At 34.5% G+C, this 27,159-nt stretch overlaps 1 protein-coding gene across 1 annotated transcript in view; it reads right to left on the bottom strand.

Moving 5' to 3' along the window:
- Nucleotides 1-399: 399 nt before the first annotated feature.
- Nucleotides 400-27,159, bottom strand: part of LOC148939540 (U-scoloptoxin(05)-Sm1a-like) — a 53,472-nt gene continuing 26,712 nt past the window's right edge. Inside the window, exons 2-3 of the mRNA XM_089107001.1 lie at nt 26,554-26,724; nt 400-668 (exon numbers count right to left, since the gene is read on the bottom strand). Coding sequence (XP_088963127.1) covers nt 466-668; nt 26,554-26,724 — 374 coding nt within the window. The 3' untranslated portion in view covers nt 400-465. The remainder of the gene's footprint in view (nt 669-26,553; nt 26,725-27,159) is intronic.

Below are 27,159 nucleotides of genomic sequence, written 5' to 3'. Positions count from 1 at the left end.
TTTTCGAAATTTTTGACTTTTTTTTTACTAATCTTAGTATATTTGTTGGTTTTTGCTGCATCTATTGACTCTGAAGAGTGAATTCGGTACATCTGGGTTTTCATTCCGTTTGTTTCCGTTTTCTTTTTTGTCTTGCAAAATTCAACTTCAAAAAAAAAAATTGGAACATAGCTAAAATTTATACCTAAAATGCACGTATAGACAGACAGTATGCTTGAATCATTTATCTGAAAAATATTTGCGGTTATTAGAAGAAGGTGTGATTATCATATTGCATGATTATTTTGAGTGTTTACCATATTAAATAGGCTTAAACATTTATAACTTGGGATGTAATACATGCAATCTCTTTTCCTACAACGAATGCTTAACTCAATAATATCGGATCGTAATATTACCATTTTACACCAAAAAATAATCAAATTTCATCAAAAAATAATAGAATATTTACATATTTGAAGCACTTTAAAGGCGAATTAAAAAAGTTAAAATTGTAATTAAGTTTAACAAAGAAGCAGTTGCTGGTGTAGAAGCTATATTACATCCGTCAAAATCACAGGTCAAAATACAGCCTCGAAATAATGTATCTTCAAATCGGAATTCCCCGCACTGGTTATCCATGCTATCAAGGGTACACTTTCGAAGTACCATGTCATCCTCTGAGTTATCTAAAAAAGAATCTTAAGTAATATAGAAATAAAAATGCGTTTTACAGTTTTGTGTTACTTGGTGATTACACTTAAATTCGAGACAGTCTTAAAATTCGAAAAAAACATGCCTGTGACATCAGGTCGATATGAGTCCGGAAACAATACTTCACAAATAGCTTTGTTATGATCCTTTCTGGGAGCGCTTAGGGGTATGTTGAGCTAAATCAAAAGATTCTGTATGCATTCATGTTGTCAAAGGGGTTTAATATGCAATATCTTTGGAACATCTAAGGGATGTTCAATTTAAATGGGCAGAGAATATTAAGCGGAATGTTAGACTAAGTCAAAAGACGGTACGTTCCTCCAGATTGTCAAAAGGGTGGATCTGTAAAATATCTGGAACGGTTAAAGGCCAGTAAGTTGAAACTTTCAGAAAATGTTGTGGGGCATGTTGAACTCAATCAAAAGAGACAATGTGCATCCAAGTTGTCAAAATGAACTCTTTTCCTCACCAAGAATCAGAATTAAAACGGTGCAGCGATCCCTCTGATTTATTTTTATTAATTTATTCCATTTTCGTTCATATGTAATCTTTTGAACATTCTTTCATGGAGATTCTTTCGTGCATATTATCTAGAGACAATTGCTGATTCAAAAGTTATTTTCATTACCGTCCTAAACCTTAACACGAATGTCATTTACACCATAATTTTGTTGAATACAATTAAAAATAACGCTCAGATTACCTTTTTCAACTTAAGAATTTAGATTTGAATCTGACTTTTTAATTCTTAAGCAGAAAATCTGAAAAAAACATATTTATAACATTAACCAATAACCAAATTTTGGTAATCAAAACCGAGTAGAAATTAATTAAAAAAAGAACTGTTTCCAAAAGAGAACTTTTTCAGAGAAAAGTAAAGATGATAATGGTAATAAGCTTACCTAAGCTGAGGATGTCAAGTATTGTGTTATCTTGGAACGATAATTTCGACAGGACCTGTGTCTGTCATCATCAGGTTCAAATTCAAGACTCTTACCAGAATATAAAATCACTAAATAAAATAAAACTAAAATCACTGAACAACACTAATAATAAGTCGAACATGGAATTATTGTTGTAATATGACCCGGATTTTGGTAGAGGCATTGATGGCCGCTATCCTTGTAGATCTGAAAAAGGTTGGTTCTATAGAAGCAGGGTGGAGTTTTTTGCGAGTTCTTAGCCTATGGGTAATGGGTTCCCAAATTTCACTGATGCGGAACTCTCCATTGTCTTTAGTAATGGCTGGTTGGTTTTTAGCAATTTCCAGAGCTTCTCTGATTTTCTGCTTTAAGAGTTGTGGAACAATAGCAATAAGTTGAGCCTGGTCAAAATCAAGGGAGTGAGAAGGGTTTTCAAAAATATGATGGGCCAGTGCAGAAAAACTATCTTCCTCCTTAAGTTTTGTCTTTTTAAGGCAGGCATCAATGGAATCTGTATTTTCTTTTAATCGGTGATGTAGAGATCTCATGATACGACCTATATAGGTATCACCACAACTGCAAGGAATCTCATATACTCCTGGTAAATCTGAAGCGATCTTATCTTTGCCTTTGTTTAAGAAGGAGGAGACGGTCATTCCAGAAGGAAAAAACACCTTAAAGCCTAGCTTAGTGAGTTTGGAGCTTAAAATGTCAGTAATCCCCTTAATATAAGGTAATGACAAAAAGGGTTTATCTTCTTCAGTCTTAGGGAAGCTCTTGGTTTTTGTGCTAATCTTTCTCCTGGAGATAGCCTTATCAATGACTTGTTGGGGGTAGCCATTGCCTATAAGAACATCTTTTATATGATCAAGTTCAGCCTTCAGCTCCAAATCACAGGAACACACTATAAACGCTCTATCAACCAGCGAATTGACTACATAATTTTTAATTATTGGGTGGTTATAAGAGTCATATCTCAGATATCTATCACTATGAGTTGGCTTTCGATATAAACTCAAGTCAAACCTAATTTCCCGTTTGGTAATGAGAACATCTAAGAAGGGTAAACTGTGGTTATTTTCGAGTTCAATGGCGAACTTTATATCTGGAACCTGCTAGTTAAAAATATTGAGAAAGGATCTTAATTCGTCTTTTTTCCCATTCCAAATTATTAAGCAATTATTTACATATCTCATGTAGAGTTGGAGATCCTTGAAGTCCTGCTTGATGATATTATTTTCGATATATTGTAGAAACACCTCACTAAGAACTGGTGCCAAGGCTGATCCCATTGGTATGCCCCACTTCTGTTTGTAGGTTTGATGCCTGAAAGTGAAGTAAGCATTGTTCAGACATAAAGACGTGAGAATAATGATGTCTGTCGTGTCTAAGCTGGTCAGTTCTTTCCAGGAATCATCATTTTTCAAAGCTGATTGTAAAGCTGGTATAAGTCGGGGCACGGGTATGCTAGTAAACAAAGATACAACATCAAAACTACACATTGTGGTATTCTCCAAGATGTTGATGCTATTTAGCCTTTCAACTGCTTCTTTGGTATTTCTTATTGTGTGTTTGCTGCTAAGATTATGGATCTTAAAATACCAGCCAAATACCTTTCCAACTTTTGTGTAGCTGAACCTATTGTTCAGCTACACAACAAGAAACAAGAAACTAAGAAACAAGATTTAATTCCACACTGTATGAGACCCAGAGTGAAAATATCTAGCAAGAACTATAAATCTGCTCAACACAAAGCTGGCTTAATCTTTATTAATAATGAATTAAAGGACCTTCAACAGAGGAGAAAAATGGTTTTTCAACAGATCAATACAATTAGACAGCAACTGAGTAATACTCTTAGCCCAGAAGATTTCACTAAGGTTGGCAAGATCCATGACAAAGATTTTAAGTTTGTTTTTTTAATAACTAGGAAAGCACATGTAGACAAGATAGAAAACCTTAAATTTGAGAAATTTGCTACTAGGGTTACACATAATCCTAGAGTGTCATCAGGTCCAGCAGTTATCAATTGAAGTCAAAAAACATTTGAGCAAAAGAAATTAGACATTCTTTCAAAGGATGGAAATTTTCTATCCCTCCCAAACATATACCGGTGGAAGAAATCCTCTCCAATATGGAGTCAGCTTTAATTCTAAACAAGAAAACAATCAATGTTGATCCACAAGATATTAGAAGCTTGGTTTCTAATACCCTCAGAAAAGCTTTGTCCAAAAAGAAACATATTGAGGAGAATCTAACAAGAGATGAAATGAAGGTCCTCACAGATCTCAAGAAAGATACCAACATCATAATTACCAAAGCTGATAAAGGTAATACAATAGTAATCCTCAATGAGACCGAGTACGTCAGCAAATCATTAAGCCTCCTGAATAACAACAAAGTATATGAAAAAGTTAATGTCAATGCTGTAAAGGTTGCTTATGATAATGTCAAAAAAGCTTTGGATAATCTTAGTCTCAAAAATAGGATTAATGATCAACTTTATCGCAAACTCATTCCTGTCAGACCGGTCATTCCTAGATTTTATGGTGCACCCAAAATTCACAAACCAGATATTCCCCTTAGACCTATTGTGTCAACAATAGGTTCAGCTACCCAAAAGTTGGAAAGGTATTTGGCTGGTATTTTAAGATCCATAACTCTTAGCAGCCAACACACAATAAGAAATACCAAATAAGCAGTTGAAAAGCTAAAAAGCATCAACATCTTGGAGAATACCACAATGTGCAGTTTCGATGTTGTATCTCTGTTTACTAGCATACCCTTGCCCCGACTTATACCAGCTTTACAATCAGCTTTGGAAAATGATGATTCCTGGAAAGAACTGACCAGCTTAGACACGACAGACATCATTATTCTCACGTCTTTATGTCTGAACAATGCTTACTTCACTTTCAGGCATCAAACCTACAAACAGAAGTGGGGCATACCAATGGGATCAGCCTTGGCACCAGTTCTTAGTGAGGTGTTTCTACAATATATCGAAAATAATATCTTCAAGCAGGACTTCAAGGATCTCCAACTCTACATGAGATATGTAGATGATTGCTTAATAATTTGGAATGGGACAGAAGACAAATTAAGATCATTTCTCATTACTTTTAACCAGCAGGATCCAGATATAAAGTTCACCATTGAACTTGAAAATAACCACAGTTTACCCTTCTTAGATGTTCTCATTACCAAACGGGAAACTAGGTTTGACTTGAGTGTATATAGAAAGCCAACTCATAGTGATAGATATCTGAGATATGACTCTTATAACCACCCAATAATTAAAAATTCTGTAGTCTATTCGCTGGTTAATAGAGCGTTTATAGTGTGTTCCTCTGATTTGGAGCTGAAGGCTGAACTTGATTACATAAAAGATGTTCTTATAGGCAATGGCTACCCCCAACAAGTCATTGATAACGTTATCTCCAGGAGAAAGATTAGCACAAAAACCAAGAGCTCCCCTAAGACTGACGAACATAAACCCTTTTTGTCATTACCTTATATTAAGGGGATTACTGACATTTTAAGCTCCAAACTCACTAAGCTAGGCTTTAAGGTGTTTTTTCCTTCTGGAATGACCGTCTCCTCTTTCTTAAACAAAGGCAAAGATAAGATCACTTCAGATCCACCAGGAGTATTGAAATTCCTTGCAGTTGTGGTGATACCTATATAGGTCGTACCATCAGATCTCCACATCACCAATTAAAAGAACATACTGATTCCATTGATACCTGCCTTAGAAAGTCATAGATTCAAGAGGAAGATACTTTTTATGCATTAACCCTTCATATTTTTTGAAAAACCTTTTCACTCCCATAATCTTGACCATACTCAACGTTTGGCTCTTGTTCCACAAATCTTAAACCAGAAAATTAGAGAAGCTCTGTAAATTTCTCAAACCAAACCAGCAAGAAATAAGGACAATGGAGAGTTCCGCCTCACTGAAATTTGGGAACCCATTACCCATAGGCTAAGAACTCGCAAAAAACTCCACCCTGCTTCTATAGACCCAACCTTTTTGAGATCTACTAGGATAGCGGCCATCAATGCCTCTACCAAAATCCGGGCAATATTACAACAATAATTCCAGGTTCGACTTATTATTAGTGTTTTTCAGTGATTTTAGTTTTATTTTATTTAGTGATTTTACATTCTGGCAAGAGTCTTGAATTTGAACCTGATGATGACAGGCACAGGTCCTGTCGAAATTATCGTTCCAAGATAACACAATACCTGACATCCATAGCTTAGGTAAGCTTATTACCATTATCATGTATAAGAGTCAAGTTGGCCTCAGAGAATATATTAGTAAGACCTATGGTGGGTATGTGGCCAAGCAAGTCAAAGATCTATCTCTCCTATTTAGGAAGAAAGCTAGAATCATTAATCACCAAAAATTCTTACAACAATGTAAGAAACAAAATTTAATTCCACACTCTATGAGACCCAGAGTGAAAAAATCTAGCAAGAACTATAAATCTGCTCAACACAAAGCTGGCCTAATCCTTATTAATCATGAACTAAAAGACCTTCAACAGAGGAGAAACATGGTTTTTCAACAGATCAATACAATTAGACAGCAACTGAGCAATACTCTTACCCCAGAAGATTTCACTAAGGTTGGCAAGATCCATGACAAAGATTTTAAGTTTGTTTTTTCAATAACCAGGAAAGTCATGTAGACAAGCTAGAAAAACTTAAATTTGAGAAATTTGCTACTAGGGTTACACATAATCATAGAGTGTCACAAGGTCCAGCAGTCATCAATTTAAGTCAACAAACATTTGACCAAAAGAAATTAGACATTCTTTCAAAAGGATGGGAATTTTCTATCCCCCCCAAAACATTTACCAGTAGAAGAAATCATCTCCAATGTAGAGTCAGCTTTAATTCTAAACAAGAAAACAATCAATGTTGATCTACAAGATATTAGAAGCTTGGTTTCTAATACCCTCAGAAAAGCTTTGTCCAAAAAGAAACATATTGAGGAGAATCTAACAAGAGATGGAATGAAGGTCCTCACAGTTCTCAAAAAAGATACCAACATCATAATTACCAAAGCTGATAAAGGTAATACAATAGTAATCCTCAATGAGACCGTGTACGTCAGCAAATCATTAAACCTCCTGAATAACAACAAAGTATATGAAAAAGTTAATTTCAATGCTGTAAAGGTTGCTTATGATAATGTCAAAAAAAGCTTTGGATAATCTTAGTCTCACAATAAGATTAATGATCAACTTTATTGGAAACTCATTCCTGTCAGACCGGTCATTCCTAGATTTTATGGTGCACCCAAAATTCACAAAACAGACATTCCTCTTAGACCTATTGTGTCAACAATAGGTTCAGCTACACAAAAGTTGGAAAGGTATTTGGCTGGTATTTTAAGATCCATAACTCTTAGCAGTCAACACACAATAATAACTACCAAAGAAGCAGTTGAAAGGCTAAAAAGCATCAACATCTTGAAGAATACCACAATGTGCAGTTTCGATGTTGTATCTCTGTTTACTAGCATACCCTTGCCCCGACTTATAACAGCTTTACAATCAGCTTTGGAAAATGATGATTCCTGGAAAGAACTGACCAGCTTAGACACGACAGACATCATTATTCTCACGTCTTTATGTCTGAACAATGCTTACTTCACTTTCAGGCATCAAACCTACAAACAGAAGTGGGGCATACCTATGGGATCAGCCTTGGAACCGGTTCTTAGTGAGGTGTTTCTACAATATATCGAAAATAATATCTTCAAGCAGGACTTCAAGGATCTCCAACTCTACATGAGAAATATAGATGATTGCTTAATAATTTGGAATGGGACAGAAGACGAATTAAGATCCTTTCTCAATACTTTTAACCAGCAGGATCCAGATATAAAGTTCACCATTGAACTTGAAAATAACCACAGTTTACCCTTCTTAGATGTTCTCATTACCAAATGGGAAACTAGGTTTGACTTGAGTGTATATAGAAAGCCAACTCATAGTGATAGATATCTGAGATATGACTCTTATAACCACCCAATAATTAAAAATTCTGTAGTCTATTTGCTGGTGATAGAGCGTTCCTCTGATTTGGAGCTGAAGGCTGAACTTGATCATATAAAAGATGTTCTTATAGGCAATGGCTACCCCCAACAAGTCATTGATAAGGTTATCTCCAGGAGAAAGATTAGCACAAAAACCAAGAGCTCCTTTAAGACTGAAGAAGATAAACCCTTTTTGTCATTACCTTATATTAAGGGGATTACTGACATTTTAAGCTCCAAACTCACTAAGCTAGGTTTTAAGGTGTTTTTTCCTTCTGGAATGACCGTCTTCTCCTTCTTAAACATAGGCAAAGATAAGATCACTTCAGATCCACCGGGAGTATATGAGATTCCATGCAGTTGTGGTGATACCTATATAGGTCGTACCATGAGATCTCTACATCACTGATTAAAAGAACATGCTGATTCCATTGATGCCTGCCTTAAAAAGACAAAGCTTAAGGAGGAAGATACTTTTTCTATACTGGCCCATCATATTTTTGAAAACCCTTCTCACTCCGTTGATTTTGACCAGGCTCAACTTATTGCTCTTGTTCCACAACTCTTAAAGCAGAAAATCAGAGAAGCTCTGGAAATTGCTAAAAACAAACCAGCCCTTAATAAAGACAATGGAGAGTTTCGCCTCAGTGAAATTTGGGAACCCATTACCCATAGGCTAAGAACTCGCAAAAAACTCCACCCTGCTTCTATAGACCCAACCTTTTTGAGATCTTCAAGGATAGCGGCCATCAATGCCTCTACCAAAATCCGGGCCATATTACAACAATAATTCCAGGTTCGACTTATTATTAGGGTTGTTCAGTGATTTTAGTTTTATTTTATTTAGTGATTTTATATCCTGGTAAGAGTCATGAATATGAACATGTAGATGTCAGACACAGGTCCTGTGAAAACTATTAGTATATGATAACACAATATCTGACATCCATAGCTAAGGTAAGCTTATAACCATCATCATGTGCAAGAGTCAAGTTGGCCTCAAAGAATAAAATAGTAATACTTATGGAGGGTATGTGGCCAAACAAGTCAAAGATCTATCTCTCCTATTTAGGAAGAAAGCTAGAATCATTAATCACCAAAAATTCTTACAACAATGTAAGAAACAAAATTTAAGTCCACACTCTATGAGACCCAGAGTGAAAAAATCTAGCAATAACGATAAATCTGCTCAACACAAAGCTGGCCTAATCTTTATTAATCATGAATTAAAGGACCTTCGACAGAGGAGAAACATGGTTTTTCAACAGATCAATACAATTAGACAGCAACTGAGCAATACTCTTAGCCAAGAAGATTTCACTAAGGTTGGCAAGATCTATGACAAAGATTTTAAGTTTGTTTTTTCAATAACTAGGAAAGTACATGCAGACAAGCTAGAAAAACTTAAATTTGAGAAATTTGCTACTAGGGTTACACATAATCCTAGAGTGTCACCAGGTCCAGCAGTCATCAATTTAAGTCAACAAACATTTGACCAAAAGAAATTAGACATTCTTTCAAAAGGATGGAAATTTTCTATCCCCCCCAAAAATTTACCAGTAGAAGAAATCATCTCCAATGTAGAGTCAGCTTTAATTCTAAACAAGAAAACAATCAATGTTGATCCACAAGATATTAGAAGCTTGGTTTCTAATACCCTCAGAAAAATTTTGTCCAAAAAGAAACATATTGAGGAGAATCTAAGAAGAGATGAAATGAAGATCCTCACAGATCTCAAGAAAGATACCAACATCATAATTACCAAAGCTTATAAAGGTAATACAATAGTAATCCTCAATGAGACCGTGTACGTCAGCAAATCATTAAGCCTCCTGAATAACAACAAAGTATATGAAAAAGTTAATGTCAATGCTGTAAAGGTTGCTTATGATAATGTCAAAAAACCTTTGGATAATCTTAGTCTCACAAATAGGATTAATGATCAACTTTATCGGAAACTCATCCCAGTCAGCCCGGTCATTCCTAAATTTTACGGTGCAACCAAAATTCACAAACCAGATATTCCCCTTAGACCTATTGTGTCAACAATAGGTTCAGCTACACAAAAGTTGGAAAGGTATTTGGCTGGTATTTTAAGATCCATAACTCTTAGCAGCCAACACACAATAAGAAATACCAAAGAAGCAGTTGAAAGGCTAAAAAGCATCAACATCTTGGAGAATACCACAATGTGCAGTTTCGATGTTGTATCTCTGTTTACTAGCATACCCTTGCCCCGAATTATACCAGCTTTACAATCAGCTTTGGAAAATGATGATTCCTGGAAAGAACTGACCAGCTTAGACACGACAGACATCATTATTCTTAAGTCTTTTTGTCTGAACAATGCTTACTTCACTTTCAGGCATCAAACTTACAAACAGAAGTGGGGCATACTAATGGGGTCAGCCTTGGCATCAGTTCTTAGTGAGGTGTTTCTACAACATATCGAAAATAATATCTTCAAGCAGGACTTCAATGATCTCCAACTCTACATGAGATATGCAGATGATTGCTTAATAATTTGGAATGGGACAGAAGACAAATTAAGATCTTTTCTCAATACTTTTAACCAGCAGGATCCAGATATAAAGTTCACCATTGTACTTGAAAATAACCACAGTTTACCCTTCTTAGATGTTCTCATTACCAAACGGGAAACTAGGTTTGACTTGAGTGTATATAGAAAGCCAACTCATAGTTATAGATATCTGAGATATGACTCTTATAACCACCCAATAGTTAAAAATTCTGTAGTCTATTCGCTGGTTAATAGAACGTTTATAGTATGTTTCTCTGATTTGGAGCTGAATGCTGAACATGATCATAGGCAATGGCTACCCCCAACAAGTCATTGATAAGGTTATCTCCAGGAGAAAGATTAGCACAAAAACCAAGAGCTTCCCTAAGACTGAAGAAGATAAACCCTTTTTGTCATTACCTTATATTAAGGGGATTACTGACATTTTAAGCTCCAAACTCACTAAGCTAGGCTTTAAGGTGTTTTTTCCTTCTGGAATGACCGTCTCCTCCTTCTTAAACAAAGGCAAAGATAAGATCACTTCAGATCCACCAGGAGTATATGAGATTCCTTGCAGTTGTGGTGATACCTATATAGGTCGTACCATGAGATCTCTACATCACCGATTAAAAGAACATGCTGATTCCATTGATGCCTGCCTTAAAAAGAGAAAGCTTAAGGAGGAAGATACTTTTTCTGCACTGGCCCATCATATTTTTGAAAACCCTTCTCACTCCGGTGATTTTGACCAGGCTCAACTTATTGCTATTGTTCCACAACTCTTAAAGCAGAAAATCAGAGAAGCTCTGGAAATTGCTAAAAACAAACCAGCCATTACTAAAGACAATGGAGAGTTCTGAATCTGTGAAATTTGGGAACCCATTACCCATTGGCTAAGAACTCACAAAAAACTCCACCCTGCTTCTATAGAACCAAACTTTTTCAGATCTTCAAGGATGGCAGCCATCAATGCCTCTGCCAAAATTTGGGTCAAATTACAATAATAATTCCAAGTTTAAATTATTATTAGTATTTTTCAGTGATTTTAGTTTTATTTTATTTATTGATTTTATATTCTGGCAAGAGTCTTGAATTTGAACCTGATGATGACAGGCACAGGTCCTGTCGAAATTATCGTTCCAAGATAACACAATATCTGACATCCATAGCTTAGGTAAGCTTATTACCATTATCATGTATAAGAGTCAAGTTGGCCTCAGAGAATATATTAGTAAGACCTATGGTGGGTATGTGGCCAAGCAAGTCAAAGATCTATCTCTCCTATTTAGGAAGAAAGCTAGAATCATTAATCACCAAAAATTCTTACAACAATGTATGAAACAAAATTTAATTCCACACTCTAAGAGACCCAGAGTGAAAAAATCTAGCAAGAACGATAAATCTGCTCAACACAAAGCTGGCCTAATCCTTATTAATCATAAACTAAAAGACCTTCGACAGAGGAGAAACATGGTTTTTCAACAGATCAATACAATTAGACAGCAAATGAGTAATACTCTTACCCCAGAAGATTTCACTAAGGTTGGCAAGATCCATGACAAAGATTTTAAGTTTGTTTTTTCAATAACCAGGAAAGTACATTTAGACAAGCTAGAAAAACTTAAATTTGAGAAATTTGCTACTAGGGTTACACATAATCCTAGAGTGTCACCAGGTCCAGCAGTCATCAATTTAAGTCAAAAAACATTTGACCAAAAGAAATTAGACATTCTTTCAAAAGGATGGAAATTTTCTATCCCCCCCAAACATTTACCAGTAGAAGAAATCATCTCCAATGTAGAGTCAGCTTTAATTCCAAACGAGAAAACAATCAATGTTGATCCACAAGATATTAGAAGCTTGGTTTCTAATACCCTCAGAAAAGCTTTGTCCAAAAAGAAACATATTGAGGAGAATCTAAGAAGAGATGAAATGAAGCTCCTCACATATCTCAAAAAAGATACCAACATCATAATTACCAAAGCTTATAAAGGTAATACAATAGTAATCCTCAATGAGACCGTGTACGTCAGCAAATCATTAAGCCTCCTGAATAACAACAAAGTATATGAAAAAGTTAATGTCAATGCTGTAAAGGTTGCTTATGATAATGTCAAAAAAGCTTTGGATAATCTTAGTCTCACAAATAGGATTAATGATCAACTTTATTGGAAATTCATTCCTGTCAGATCGGTCATTTCTAGATTTTATGGTGCACCCAAAATTCACAAACCAGATATTCCCCTTAGACCTATTGTGTTAACAATAGGTTCAGCTACACAAAAGTTGGAAAGGTATTTGGCTGGTATTTTAAGATCCATAACTCTTAGCAGCCAACACACAACAAGAAATACCAAAGAAGCAGTTGAAAGGCTAAAAAGCATCAAGATCTTGAAGAATACCACAATATGCAGTTTCGATGTTGTATCTCTGTTTATTAGCATACCCTTGCCCCGACTTATACCAGCTTTACAATCAGCTTTGGAAAATGATGATTCCTGGAAAGAACTGACCAGCTTAGACACGACAGACATCATTATTCTCACGTCTTTATGTCTGAACAATGCTTACTTCACTTTCAGGCATCAAACCTACAAACAGAAGTGGGGCATACCAATGGGATCAGCCTTGGCACCAGTTCTTAGTGAGGTGTTTCTATAATATATCAAAAATACTATCTTCAAGTAGGACTTCAAGGATCTCCAACTCTACATGAGATATGTAGATGATTGCTTAATAATTTTGAATGGGACAGAAGAAAAATTAAGATCCTTTCTCAATACTTTTAACCAGCAGGATCAAGATATAAAGTTCACCAGTGAACTTGAAAATAACCACAGTTTACCCTTCTTAGATATTCTCATTACCAAACGGGAAACTAGGTTTGACTTGAGTGTATATAGAAAGCCGACTCATAGTGATAGATATCTGAGATATGACTCTTATAACCACCCAATAGTTAAAAATTATGTAGTATATTCGCTGGTTAATAGAACGTTTATAATATGTTTCTCTGATTTGGAGCTGAATGCTGAGCATGATCACATAAAATATGTTCTTATAGGCAATGGCTACACCCCAACAAGTCATTGATAAGGTTATCTCCAGGAGAAAGATTAGCACAAAAACCAAGAGCTCCCCTAAGACTGAAGAAGATAAACCCTTTTTGTCTTTACCTTATATTAAGGGGATTACTGACATTTTAAGCTCCAAACTCACTAAGCTAGGCTTTAAGGTGTTTTTTCCTTCTGGAATGACCGTCTCCTCCTTCTTAAACAAAGGCAAAGATAAGATCACTTCAGATCCACCAGGAGTATATGAGATTCCTTGCAGTTGTGGTGATACCTATATAGGTCATACCATGAGATGTCTACATCACCAATTAAAAGAACATGCTGATTCCATTGATGGCTGCCATAAAAAGACAAAGCTTAAGGAGGAAGATACTTTTTCTGCACTGGTCCATCATATTTTTGAAAACCCTTCTCACTCCAATGATTTTGACCAGGCTCAACTTATTGCTATTGTTCCACAACTCTTAAAGCAGAAAATCAGAGAAGCTCTGGAAATTGCTGAAAACAAACCAGCCATTAATAAAGACAATGGAGAGTTCCGCATCAGTGAAATTTGGGAACCCATTACCCATAGGCTAAGAACTCGCAAAAACTCCACCCTGCTTCTATAGAACCAACCTTTTTCAGATCTACAAGGATAGCGGCCATCAATGCCTCTACCAAAATCCGGGTCATATTACAACAATAATTCCAGGTTCGACTTATTATTAGTATTGTTCAGTGATTTTAGTTTTATTTTATTTAGTGATTTTATATTCTGGCAAGAGTCTTGAATTTGAACATGATGATGACAGGCACAGGTCCTGTCAAAATTATCGTTCCAAGATAACACAATACCTGACATCCATAGCTTAGGTAAGCTTATTACCATTATCAGGTATAAGAGTCAGGTTGGCCTCAGAGAATATACTAGTAAGACCTATGGAGGGTATGTGGCCAAGCAAGTCAAAGATCTATCTCTCCTATTTAGGAAGAAAGCTAGAATCATTAATCACCAAAAATTCTTACAACAATGTAAGAAACAAGATTTAATTCCACACTCTAAGAGACCCAGAGTGAAAATATCTAGCAAGAACGATAAATCTGCTCAACACAAAGCTGGCCTAATCCTTATTAATCATGAACTAAAAGACCTTCAACAGAGGAGAAACATGGTTTTTCAACAGATCAATACAATTAGACAGCAAATGAGTAATACTCTTACCCCAGAAGATTTCAGTAAGGTTGGCAAGATCCATGACAAAGATTTGAAGTTTGTTTTTTCAATAACCAGGAAAGTGCATGTAGACAAGCTAGAAAAACTTAAATTTGAGAAGTTTGCTACTAGGGTTACACATAATCCTAGAGTGTCACCAGGTCCAGCAGTCATCAATTTAAGTCAAAAAACATTTGACCAAAAGAAATTAGACATTCTTTCAAAAGGATGGAAATTCTCTATCCCCCCCAAAAATATACCAGCAGAAGAAATCATCTCCAATATAGTCAGCTTTAATTCTAAACAAGAAAACAATCAATGTTGATCCACAAGATATTAGAAGCTTGGTTTCTAATACCCTCAGAAAAGCTTTGTCCAAAAAGAAACATATTGAGGAGAATCTAAGAAGAGATGAAATGAAGATCCTCACAGATCTCAAGAAAGATACCAACATCATAATTACCAAAGCTGATAAAGGTAATACAATAGTAATCCTCAATGAGACCGAGTACGTCAGCAAATCATTAAACCTCCTGAATAACAACAAAGTATATGAAAAAGTTAATGTCAATGCTGTAAAGGTTGCTTATGATAATGTCAAAAAAGCTTTGGATAATCTTAGTCTCACAAATAGGATTAATGATCAACTTTATCGGAAACTTATTCCTGTCAGACCGGTCATTCCTAGATTTTATGGTGCACCCAAATTTCACAAACCAAATATTCCCCTTAGACCTATTGTGTCAACAATAGGTTCAGCTACACAAAGTTGGAAAGGTATTTGGCTGGTATTTTAAGATCCATAACTCTTAGCAGCCAACACACAATAAGAAATACCAAAGAAGCAGTTGAAAGGCTAAAAAGCACCAACATCTTGGAGAATACCACAATGTGCAGTTTCGATGTTGTATCTCTGTTTACTAGCATACCCTTGCCCCGACTTATAACAGCTTTACAATCAGCTTTGGAAAATGATGATTCCTGGAAAGAACTGACCAGCTTAGACACGACAGACATCATTATTCTCACGTCTTTATGTCTGAACAATGCTTACTTCACTTTCAGGCATCAAACCTACAAACAGAAGTGGAGCATACCAATGGGATCAGCCTTGGCACCAGTTCTTAGTGAGGTGTTTCTAAAATATATCGAAAATAATATCTTCAAGCAGGACTTCAAGGATCTCCAACTCTACATGAGATATGTAGATGATTGCTTAATAGTTTGGAATGGGACAGAAGACAAATTAAGATCCTTTCTCAATACTTTTAACCAGCAGGATCCAGATATAAAGTTCACCATTGAACTTGAAAATAACCACAGTTTACCCTTCTAAGATGTTCTCATTACCAAACGGGAAACTAGGTTTGACTTGAATGTATATAGAAAGCCAACTCATAGTGATAGATATCTGAGATATGACTCTTATAACCACCCAATAGTTAAAAATTCTGTAGTATATTCGCTGGTTGATAGAGCGTTTATAATATGTTTCTCTGATTTGGAGCTGAAGGCTGAACTTGATCATATAAAAGATGTTCTTATAGGCAATGGCTACCCCCAATAAGTCATTGATAAGGTTATCTCCAGGAGAAAGAGTAGCAGAAAAACCAAGAGCTCCCCTAACACTGAAGAAGATAAACCCTTTTTGTTATTACATTATATTAAGGGGATTACTGACATTTTAAGCTCCAAACTCACTAAGCTAGGTTTTAAGGTGTTTTTTCCTTCTGGAATGACCGTCTTCTCCTTCTTAAACAAAGGCAAAGATAAGATCACTTCAGATCCACCAGGAGTATATGAGATTCCTTGCAGTTGTGGTGATACCTATATAGGTCGTACCATGAGATCTCTACATCACCGATTAAAAGAACATGCTGATTCCATTGATGCCTGCCTTAAAAAGACAAAACTTAAGGAGAAAGATACTTTTTCTGCACTGGCTCATCATATTTTTGAAAACCCTTCTCACTCCAATGATTTTCACCAGGCTCAACTTATTGCTATTATTCCACAACTCTTAAAGCAGAAAATCAGAGAAGCTCTGGAAATTGCTAAAAACAAACCAGCCCTTAATAAAGACAATGGAGAGTTTTGCCTCAGTGAAATTTGGGAACCCATTACCCATAGGCTAAGAACTCGCAAAAAACTCCACCCTTCTTCTATAGAACCAAACTTTTTCAGATCTTCAAGGATGGCAGCCATCAATGCCTCTGCCAAAATTTGGGTCATATTACAATAATAATTCCAGGTTTAAATTATTATTAGTATTTTTCAGTGATGTTAGTTTTATTTTATTTATTGATTTTATATTCTGGCAAGAGTCTTGAATTTGAACCTGATGATGACAGGCACAGGTCCTGTCGAAATTATCGTTCCAAGATAACACAATACCTGACATCCATAGCTTAGGTAAGCTTATTACCATTATCATGTATAAGAGTCAGGTTGGCCTCAGAGAATATTTGAAAAGTAAAGAGCCAAATTAGAACCAATGCCAGGTAGAAATGAAGTCATATAATAGTTCAAACTACAAACGACCAAACGTTACTGTCAATGTATAAATTAAACCGAAAATGAATAGAAATTAAAGTCTTCTGTTTTGAAAAGAATTTTTTTAATTAATATCATTAATAAACGAAAAGCCCAAGTTGACAATATTTGAATTTAAACACCACCCTTTGGATAAGTTTATATTTGTACCTTTGGATAAGTTATATTGATAAGTTTATATTTGATAAGTTTATATTTTATCACTCGTTAAACCCCTTGCAACATCAATTCATGCCATCAATAACAAACTTTGGACTATCTTTAAAAATCCATCTTTCTATCGTGAAACATGAGGTTAATTCAAAGATATTTTTTCTCAGAGTGTAAAATTCTACTCCAAAAATGTAGCGACTACGGACAATACCAGAGAAACAATACCAGGGGAATACCTGGTATTGGAACGAGTTCCAATACCAGGAACTCGTTCAAATTATTTTCTAAGAGCTATCCACCTTCGAAAAGCTTGCAAACCGTGTGATGCAGGTTTCTATGATGGAAGTGTGTCATATGTGGCACAAAGTGTATCATAAGTGGCGCCAAAAGATGTGGAGGGGAGTAAACCATGCTTGATGGAACAAACGCCCCTATGACACGATTAGTTGCGCAACATATTTAGCTGCGAAGCGCTAAACGGGACTCGCAACAAAAACTGCTAAAAATGTACATATATATCTAGATGGTGCTAAAGTATATACCCCTTTTCAAAATTCTTTCTATTTGAAAGACTGATCGCGCTATATACCATGTAAATCTTAAATTAATTCCACGGTGCTCTGATAGTGCCGTGAAAAAAATGGCAATACTTTTTTACTTAATGGTAAAAAGTAGATGTCCCCTGTATTAAGTTGCAAGTGACGTAGATTTGATCTAGATTCAATATTAGAGTCAATCTATATCTCTAGGATAAAAAGAACATCGACAAAAAGCAATCTGGTAAATGCTTATCAGAACCTAAGCTACAGTTTTTGTAATCTAGACAATCTGTCGACATTAGTCTATCAGTTCCTGACCAATATTAGCAGATGTTTTTTGTCTGTCTTATTTTTGTTTTGTTTGAAATGCGGATGTTTTCCAAACAAAATTATCTCATTTTGACTTATCGGGCTTCATAGTCCAAAAGATTTCGCTTGAATTTCTGAAAAAAAATAATAGGTTTTTTTTAACAGGGTAATAATATTACCATTTTTTCTTTGACATTAATTGAAAAAGCTTTTTCCACAAAATAAGTTTTTCAAAGAAAGCTAAAGAAATCCATTAAACCAAAAATGAACAAAAATAGAATAAAATAATCTACCAAGCATACAACTACCACAAATCAGTTTCAATTAACAAATGAAACCCAAAACAAACAGAAATCAAAATAAACAACAGAGTCAAACTCAAAAAGAGCAGAAATTAATATGAGTAGGGTTCTAAACCCCTATGCTTTGTAAAAGCCAGAATATAATGTGTACTTTACTGAAAAAAATTCAAAGGAATTTAGTGACAAAATGTGTATTGTCAGTTTAATATACATATGCTGATATTTTTTCCCTTAAAATCTCAGTTAATTTTTGATTTCTTTAAGAAATAAAAATTAAAGCATTTAAAAGAATTTTTTTCAGTAAAGCAAAAATTATATTCTGACTAATAGAAAGCATAGAGGTTTAGAACCCTACTCATTAATTTTTGCTTGTTTTGAGTTTGACTCTGTTATGTTTTGATTTATGTTTGTACTGATTTATGATTGATACTGATTTGTGGTAGTTGTATGCTTGGTAGATTATTTGATTCTATTTTTGTTCATTTTTGGTTTAGTGGAGTTCTCCACTTTTCTTTGAAAAACTTATTTTGTGCGAAAAGTTTTTTTTAATTAATTTCTGCTCGTTTTATACTGACATAGTCTTTTTCAGGGAAAAAGACAGAGCCACTTCTAAAGTTTAACAACCCTCCCTTCCATAAAACCTTAAATACCCCCTGGGTATAACTTACAACCCTGGCTCCTAATCTCTGGAGTTTGTTTCAATCCCAAAAGCCTTGTTATATTATATTTAGACTATTTTGATTAGAATGGCTATCTCAAAATTTCTATTAGATGCATTACGGGACAAAACAACGTGTATGTGTGTGGGAGGGGGGGATAGCCACCCTACGATCACTTTGACTCTTAAAAAGAGCACCAAAGTGTCTGACTACCAATCCAATGAGCCCCCTTTGAAGTTTATATGACCATGCTTTCTATAAAAACCTTATATGCCCCCGGGCATAACTTACCACCCTTGCCCTGCGGGCTGGGGGGGTTTATCCTCAAAGATATAATTGACCTTTCAAATACGTTGAACAAAATGGTTATCTCAAAATTTTGACCTTTCAAATACGTTGAACAAAATGGCTATCTCAAAATTTTGATTTGATGTGTTTGGGGAAATGGTGCACGTGAGATCACTTTCTTCTGATAGATTTGAAGGTAATAAAATTTGTATCCATACAGCTACGTAGCGATTATACAAAAAAATGCATCTCAATGACGTTGTTTCACAATTATTGTACAAAAAAGAGTAGCTGCAGTAATATCATGCTGAAAAGTTAGGACAAGATACATAGCATTAATTAGGCTGTATATGATAATTTGTAAGTTTCAATCCTTATTGACGCTAACTATTGCAAAGGTTCAACTGACTGCAAGGTCAATATATATATATATATATATATATATATATATATATATATATATATATATATATATATATATATATATATATATATATATATATATATATATATATATCGATAAATTAAAAGTTTAAAATAGGGATAAAATCCTTTTTAATAGACAGTGTATAGAAAATTCACCAAAAATACCAGATATTTCGGTCACATATACAGTGACCGTCATCAGTAGAACTAAAATCTATATATGTATATATATATATATATATATATATATATATATATATATATATATATATATATATATATATATATATATATATAAAATAGCGACGAAGGCCACAATGCCTTTCCATCACAAACAACAAAATCAAGAAGAACGATAGGGAACTCTTTTCGTAAGACAGTGAAAATAGTTTATATCTCCATATCATTCGTAAGACGGTTAATATTATCTTCACTGTCTTACGAAAAGAATTCCCTCGTTTTTTTCTTGTTTTTGTTTATATATATATATATATATATATATATATATATATATATATATATATATATATATATATATATATATATATATATATATATATCTATATATATCTATTATATATATATATATATATATATATATATATATATATATATATATATATATATATATATATATATATATATATATATATATATATATATATATATATATATATATATATATATATATATATATATATATATATATATATATATATACACTCTGATGTGTTTGAGGATACGAAAAATTCGGTTCCATTTCCTCTACGGAGAGGAACTTGCAGGTAAGATTAGATTGATAGAAAGGTCATTGTTACGCATATGAAGCAAAATGGAAGAAAAGTTTAAAAATAGTATCAGAGCCATGCAACCGAAATATCTACTACAAGAAAACTGCACTATATAAATATTCTGTAAAAGTTAAACGTCAGTTAAAAGAGCCGTGGTTGAGTGGATGGTAGCTCTCCTCACGTTTAGGCTAAACTGTAATATGGTATTAAAAACAAACAAGAATAAAAAAGAAGTTTATTCAAATGAAAGTAAAGAATGACATTAGGACATAAAACAAAAAAAATTAATTCTACCTAAATCAACTTGGAAATTCCTTGAGACAAGTGGGATCGAACTTGCCAACCCTTAATCAGGAAACATAGCTCTCTCCAACACGTTATCCCAACGTATGACGTTTGATAATTCTTCTATGACCCTACTCATTTACTATAATCAGTAGAATTTCAATGACTAGAATTTTAATAGGCCTAGTAAAATTTTCAAAATATAGAAAATCGGTTCTCTATTTTCAATAGGTCCTCAAAAATATAAATGTTTTTACATTTATAATTTTAATAAATCAAATAATATTAACATTTTGATTACTAAATATCAATATATGTATATTAAACTGACAATGCACATTCAGTTGTATTTTTTTTCAGTGAAGTTCAAATTTTGTTCTGGCCTTGGGAAGGCATAGGGGTTTTGTGCCCAACTTATGTTAATTTCTGCTCGTTTTGAGTTTGACTCGGTTAATTATTGTGATTTCTGTTCGTTTTGGGTTTCATTTATTTATCAATGCTGATTTGTGGTAGTTTCACGCTTGGTAGATTATTTGATTTTAGTTTTGCTCATTTTTTGTTTAATGGAGTTCTTTACTTTTCTTTGAAAAACTTATTTTGTGGAAAAAGTTTTTTAATTAATTTCTGTTCGTTTTATATTGACATAGTCTTTGCCGTCCGCCCAAAGTCTCCGATAACCTGACCCAAAAATTTGAAAAATTTGTGAAAAATTGAAATTTTCTCAGAATGTGGGGCTTAGCTTAACAAATAGGTACTATTTGAAAGAGAAAGATGGCTTTAAACAATGGTTTGCCTGTTTATTCAAGCAAATTAATGGTCCTATGTCAATTTTAAATTCTTGGTCAACCTTCTTAAGACCATAGATGGGCGTGCCTTGTTTGCCTCTCATTACAGGCAATCTAACGGTCTTATGTTAATTTTAAAATTCTTGGTCTACATGCCTGAGACTATAGGCAGGCATGCCTTTCCAAAAACTAACAAACAAGTACGTGTCCAATGAGAGAGTCATGCTTACTCTTGCCATTTACCCATGCCCCAGCCATTTAAACATTTGCCTCTCAATTACTTGGACTATCTGTCTTGGCTTTTCTCTTTCTGCAATTAGCCATGTCGTGATGCAACCTACTGCAAAATACTTGATAACTTCAATTCAACAGTTTGACTGTCTAATAAAAGGATTTATCCTTATTCGAGCTCATCGTCCTAGAAACAACTAAAAATGTAATCTAGGTCAGTTGAACTTAAAGGCCTGCTGGCACCTGTGTTGAAGGGAGGGGGATATATGTAGGTAAAATCCTCTTTAAAAGGGAGTATAATAGTACCAAAGGTTAGTTTCCCCAATTTGTGTGCAATTGTCATCCAGAATGTCATCATACTGATTTTTGTCATCATACTAATTTTTCCCTAAGAGACTTTGGAAAATATGTATAATAAGACTTATAAACGAGAATTTTTCCGTAGAATCCTACATGAAGCATTTATCTTGGAAAGTAGTTGAGTTGAGTGGATAAAACAGTCAGGAATGTTTCTAGAGCCTAAACTGTGTCCTACGAATGATTTTTGACATATCCAACTCCACTCCACTCACTCCACTCAACTCCACTCACTCCCTTTGAAAGTACACCTATCAATGATGAACTTTGAGAAAGTTTTTTTTTTAATTTGATCTTTTAGAAATATATCCACATCACACACAAGGCCAATCAAATTATTTTGAGCCCTATGAATTTATTAAATCGTGATTTATAAAACTTCAATGAATTTTTAAAAAATTACTTTAAATTCTAAAAAAATCCAAGCATGCCTTGGAGATTTTACTCAAATTGTTGGGATTGAGTTATCAATATCCAGAGTGAAAGAAATGGAGACAGAAACCAAAATTAAGGAAAAATCTATTTTGTTGAAGCTTAAACTCACATTTTTTTTAAACTTACAGCAGCAAAAACCGCCTTAGGCCAGCATAGTTGTACACGCTGCTCCTCTACCCCAATCTATTCAAAGCCTGAATCTTTACCCTTCCAAGAAGTTCCAACTTTCTTCAAATCCTTTCTTATGGCCTCTCCCATTCCATTCGCAGAATATGTGCTTTTGTGAAAAGACCGATCTTTGACAATCTCTCATCCTTTATCGGCAAAGCATGTCCTAGCCACTTAATCCTTTCTTCATTGTAGTCCTACTAAGTAGGTTAGAAACACAGTTTTTGTAGCAGCTGCATGTTTAATATCAAACGGGTATCTGTATCAAATGGGTAGCTGTATGTCTGTCAAACGGGTATCCGAAACTATCCATATACAATTCCTCTGGAAAATACCTAACAAATCCTCCTCGGTCTTCCAAAGCGTCTAGATTTTAGAACCATAATTAACCATGGAATTACTGTAGCTTCCGATATTCTAGTCTTGGTTTGTATACTTGTCTTCCTATTCTCCCAAACTTTTTTCGACCGCAAAAAGACATCCTGGCTCTTGGCTAGTCTACATTTTACGTCTCTGCTGCATCGACCATCTTTACCAATAATACTACCCAGGTAAGGAAAGTTATCCACGTGATCAATCTTCTCTTAGTCGCAGCCGCTTCGTTCTCGTTCAGACATTAATCATTTTAATTTAGTTTTATCTAATTATTTTGTATGCCATTCAAAGAACATACCAATTCAGCACTTTCATGAATTGGCATTTAAATACTATCATGCAGTTCGGCTGCATCTTCGAGATTCTTGGCAATTTTATCAATGGCCTTGATTTCAAATATACTTAATTTGATACTTTAATGTAATTGATACTAAATGTAATTTGATTCTAATTATATACTAAAATGTAATTTGATACTTAATTCATACTTTAATGACTTATCTGCTTCCTTTACTTTATTTTTTTCTCATATGATTTGGCACTCAAGTAATTTTTGTAAAAACGTCTCCTCTTTTCTACCCAGCTTAAAGCCTTTTCACCTTGTGATAGCACAGTGGGTTGATGTTCTGCTTGGCAATATTGGGGCCGCGGGGATTAATCCATGCGGTTGAAGTTTTGGGCGACAGGCTTACTATTTTCAACTTAAAAAAAACTGCTACTCAAACTTCGATCCGATACCCTATGATCCAGTAATAGCTCTGGAGGAACTTTATCTTTTATTAAATAAAAAAAACTAGTTTTTTTAACTTAAAGTAAGGAGCGACATTAAAACTTAAAATGAACAGAAATTATTCCGTATCTGTAAGGGGCTGTCCCCTCCTCAACGCCTCGCTCTTTATGCTAAAGTTTTTATTGTTTTAAAAAATAAGGTTGTGAGACAGAGTCAAATGAATTGGCTATGGTAGGGTTCTCTGATATGCTGAATCTGATGGTGTAATTTTCATTAAAGTTCTATGACTTTTAGAGGTTGTTTCTCCTTTTTTCGAAAATTAGCCAAATTTTCTCAGGCGCGTAAATTTTGATGGGTAAGACTAAACTTGATGATCAGCATAAAAAGCTGATTCTTTTGATCTGATTGGTTTCAAAATTCCGTTTTTTAGAGTTTTAGTTAATATTGAGCCGGATCTTTCCTTACTTACAATTCGTTACCACGAACTGTTTGATTCTTGTAGCATTTTCGCTAATAATCCTAGCTCAGTTTCTGACTTTCCTCCCTAAGATAGACATATCCTGCATACAATTCTGTCTAAGCCTTGTAAATAGGGAAAAGCACAGATAGGAGATTTAAAACACCTTGGAGCATAATAAAGAATTTGAACTCATAAAAGTTTCATTCTCCTATATCTAAGTTTTCCAAAAGACTTTTCAACTAGTATATTCCCAATCATGTGTTTGCCCATTGCCCGACTCCCACGCATGAAAAGTAAACCTGACCTGTTGAACACTTGAGTTTGGATGTAAAAAAGACAAAGGAATGAATTACATCTTACAGGGGGGAGTTGACACACAGGTTTGAGGAGGGAGAGTTTACTCGATCCTGAACTGTAAGCCGTATAACTAGTTAAGCCATGCAGAAAAACCACAGCGAAAATGGCACCACCAACCAACCAACAAAGTCAGACAGTTGACTGAAGAATCACCCAGCGCAGTCCTGCATATTGAAAACCATTTTATAATTATTAAAGCGAGTATGAAAAGTAATTTTAATCATTTCAGAACATGTTAAACACCTTTAAAAAACAGAAACCTTTAATTTAGTTATCAACAAATTATATATGGGACCACAGATAAAACCAATCAAAATGAAGAATTTATGAACTTGAGATGGGACTTTTTATCAGAGATATCCGAAGAAAACAGATAAAGTTGCCCGTGAAAATAGAAGGAGGATTGCTTAAACTATTCTGTTGTCCTCCAATTTCTCTGCATTACGAAGAAATCGTACCGTGAAAACCTCAGAGAACAAAGATAAAATGAGATAATACCATTAGCAAAGTCAGAGTTGATTTTTAGTGCGATATTTTGGAGAGACAGTGATTATTTTTCCTTTTTTTCTTTCTTTTTTGCTTTTACCTATTTTTTCAATATCTTTAAATCAATCTATATCAATAATGTATATTATACATCGTAGTCAGGGGGGAGGGGTAGAATATTCCAATAAAATAGTTAGCGGTTGGCTGAAAACCTTGTTTGTTTTGGCAAAATTTCGGATGGTTATGTTGTGTCAGAGACACTGTCCATAATGCTGCGTAGAAGTCAACGGAATTAAGCATTAAAAACTTTAAGTACGAAAGGTGTTTCTTCAAATTTTTAATTTTGCTGTGGGTTTTAGAAGAATCAGACAGTAAATCGTTCTGAAATCGGACTAGAAAATACTTGGAAAATGCTAATTAATATTGGATGTCAATCCCATTGAATTTTATCGAAAAAAAACAAGGCTTATACTAGTCTTTATAAAATAGCAGTCATATTTTAATTAATTACATTAATTTAATTAATTACATAGCAGTAAAATTGAATTACAGATGTTCTGGGTGTTACTTCTGCTGAACATTTGTAGTTTAAGTCAACCAGTAAGTGCTTTTACGGTTCCACAAACTTGTCACTGGAAATGCTCCATATATGCCTACTGAAATTATCTCTGAAACTTAAGTCATCCTAAGAAATGGTCAAAATGAGCGTTAATCTAGAAAAAAAACACTATTTTGAACGCTGGGCTAAAATAAACGCTGGGCTAAATTACGCTGGGCACTATTAAAACGCTGGGCTAAAATACGCTCATGTTGATGAAATCCGACTGTTTTCATTTGGAAACGCTACGCCTGTCCACCAGCCCTTAAAGTCTGTCTCCATTGTGACTAATTCAGGCGAAATTGCCCGTGCTTTTGACTTTTTCTGAAAACTTCAATCTCGTTTGATACTTTTTAAGATCTAAAAAGAATTTTAGGCACATTTTAAGAAGTTTTTTTCAGGAAAAGTAAAATCCATTAAAGGGAAAGATGTTTTCGCTCGGCCACTTTTTCCTGGGAAAGCTGTGATGAAGACTGGGTTAATCCACTAGTGAATATAAAAGCCCAGACTAATCAGTTTTCTATATATTTCCACTAAAAAATTTACGCTCTATTTAGCCTCAGTTCTGGGACGTATATTTTATAGCCAATGATTTTATCTATGAAACGTTTATCAGAAAGGGAAGTCAAATTCATTCATTTTAGTATGTGTACAGGATTAAAAGACTCTTCCTTCTGAAGCCTGATTGGATTGTCTGTTATATATTTTTAACAAATCAAAGATCAAAGAGTGTTTTAGTAAAAATTTTGATCTCTCTGGCCCTCTATGGTGAATGCCATAATGGGCAAAAGACATTAAGAATACTTACATTCTCTGCCAATGATCTTGATACAAAAATTTGCAGGGAACTCTCCAATGTGGCCCTCTTTGCCAGCATTGCAAGGGTTTTTATAAACTATTAAGGCTGGGTTCACGGGATCTTCGCAATTTATGTCGCTTCCATTCTTAGACGTACAATCATAGCAGCTGATAGCTCGAACTAAAAAAAGAACATTTTGAACTGATCTTAATTTAACCGAATCTAAAAAAGGAAAGCTCGTGAAAACAGCAGAAACATAGTAAGCAGTTGTGCGTCAAATACTGAGTGGAGGAGAGGGGTATCAAAATAATGCAAGGAGGTGGAAATTGCTAGCATGAACTTTGTTTTTACTACGGTTTGCATGGGACTGTTTCTGATTTCCTATTCTTCCACATTTCTTAATGAATTTCTGTTCCTTTTGGGGCGAGGAGGGCGTCCTGCCAGTACATTGGAGAAGGGGCTCTCAAAACATATCCTTTTTCAGTATACAAATTAATTTTTCGAAGAAGGTTTTTTTTTCTTAGCAGCACATTTTTGCAGTGGGGTATAAGAGAGACCAAGATTGTTAAGTATTTTTTTCTGGATCATTCATTGTCAAAAATCTTTCTATTTGGC

Source organism: Artemia sp. Qi Xiang Cuo, chromosome 21 (assembly GCF_049724085.1).
Source record: "Artemia sp. Qi Xiang Cuo chromosome 21, ASM4972408v1, whole genome shotgun sequence".
NCBI lineage: Eukaryota > Metazoa > Arthropoda > Branchiopoda > Anostraca > Artemiidae > Artemia > Artemia sp. Qi Xiang Cuo.
This window is presented reverse-complemented; position numbering and strand designations above follow the sequence as displayed.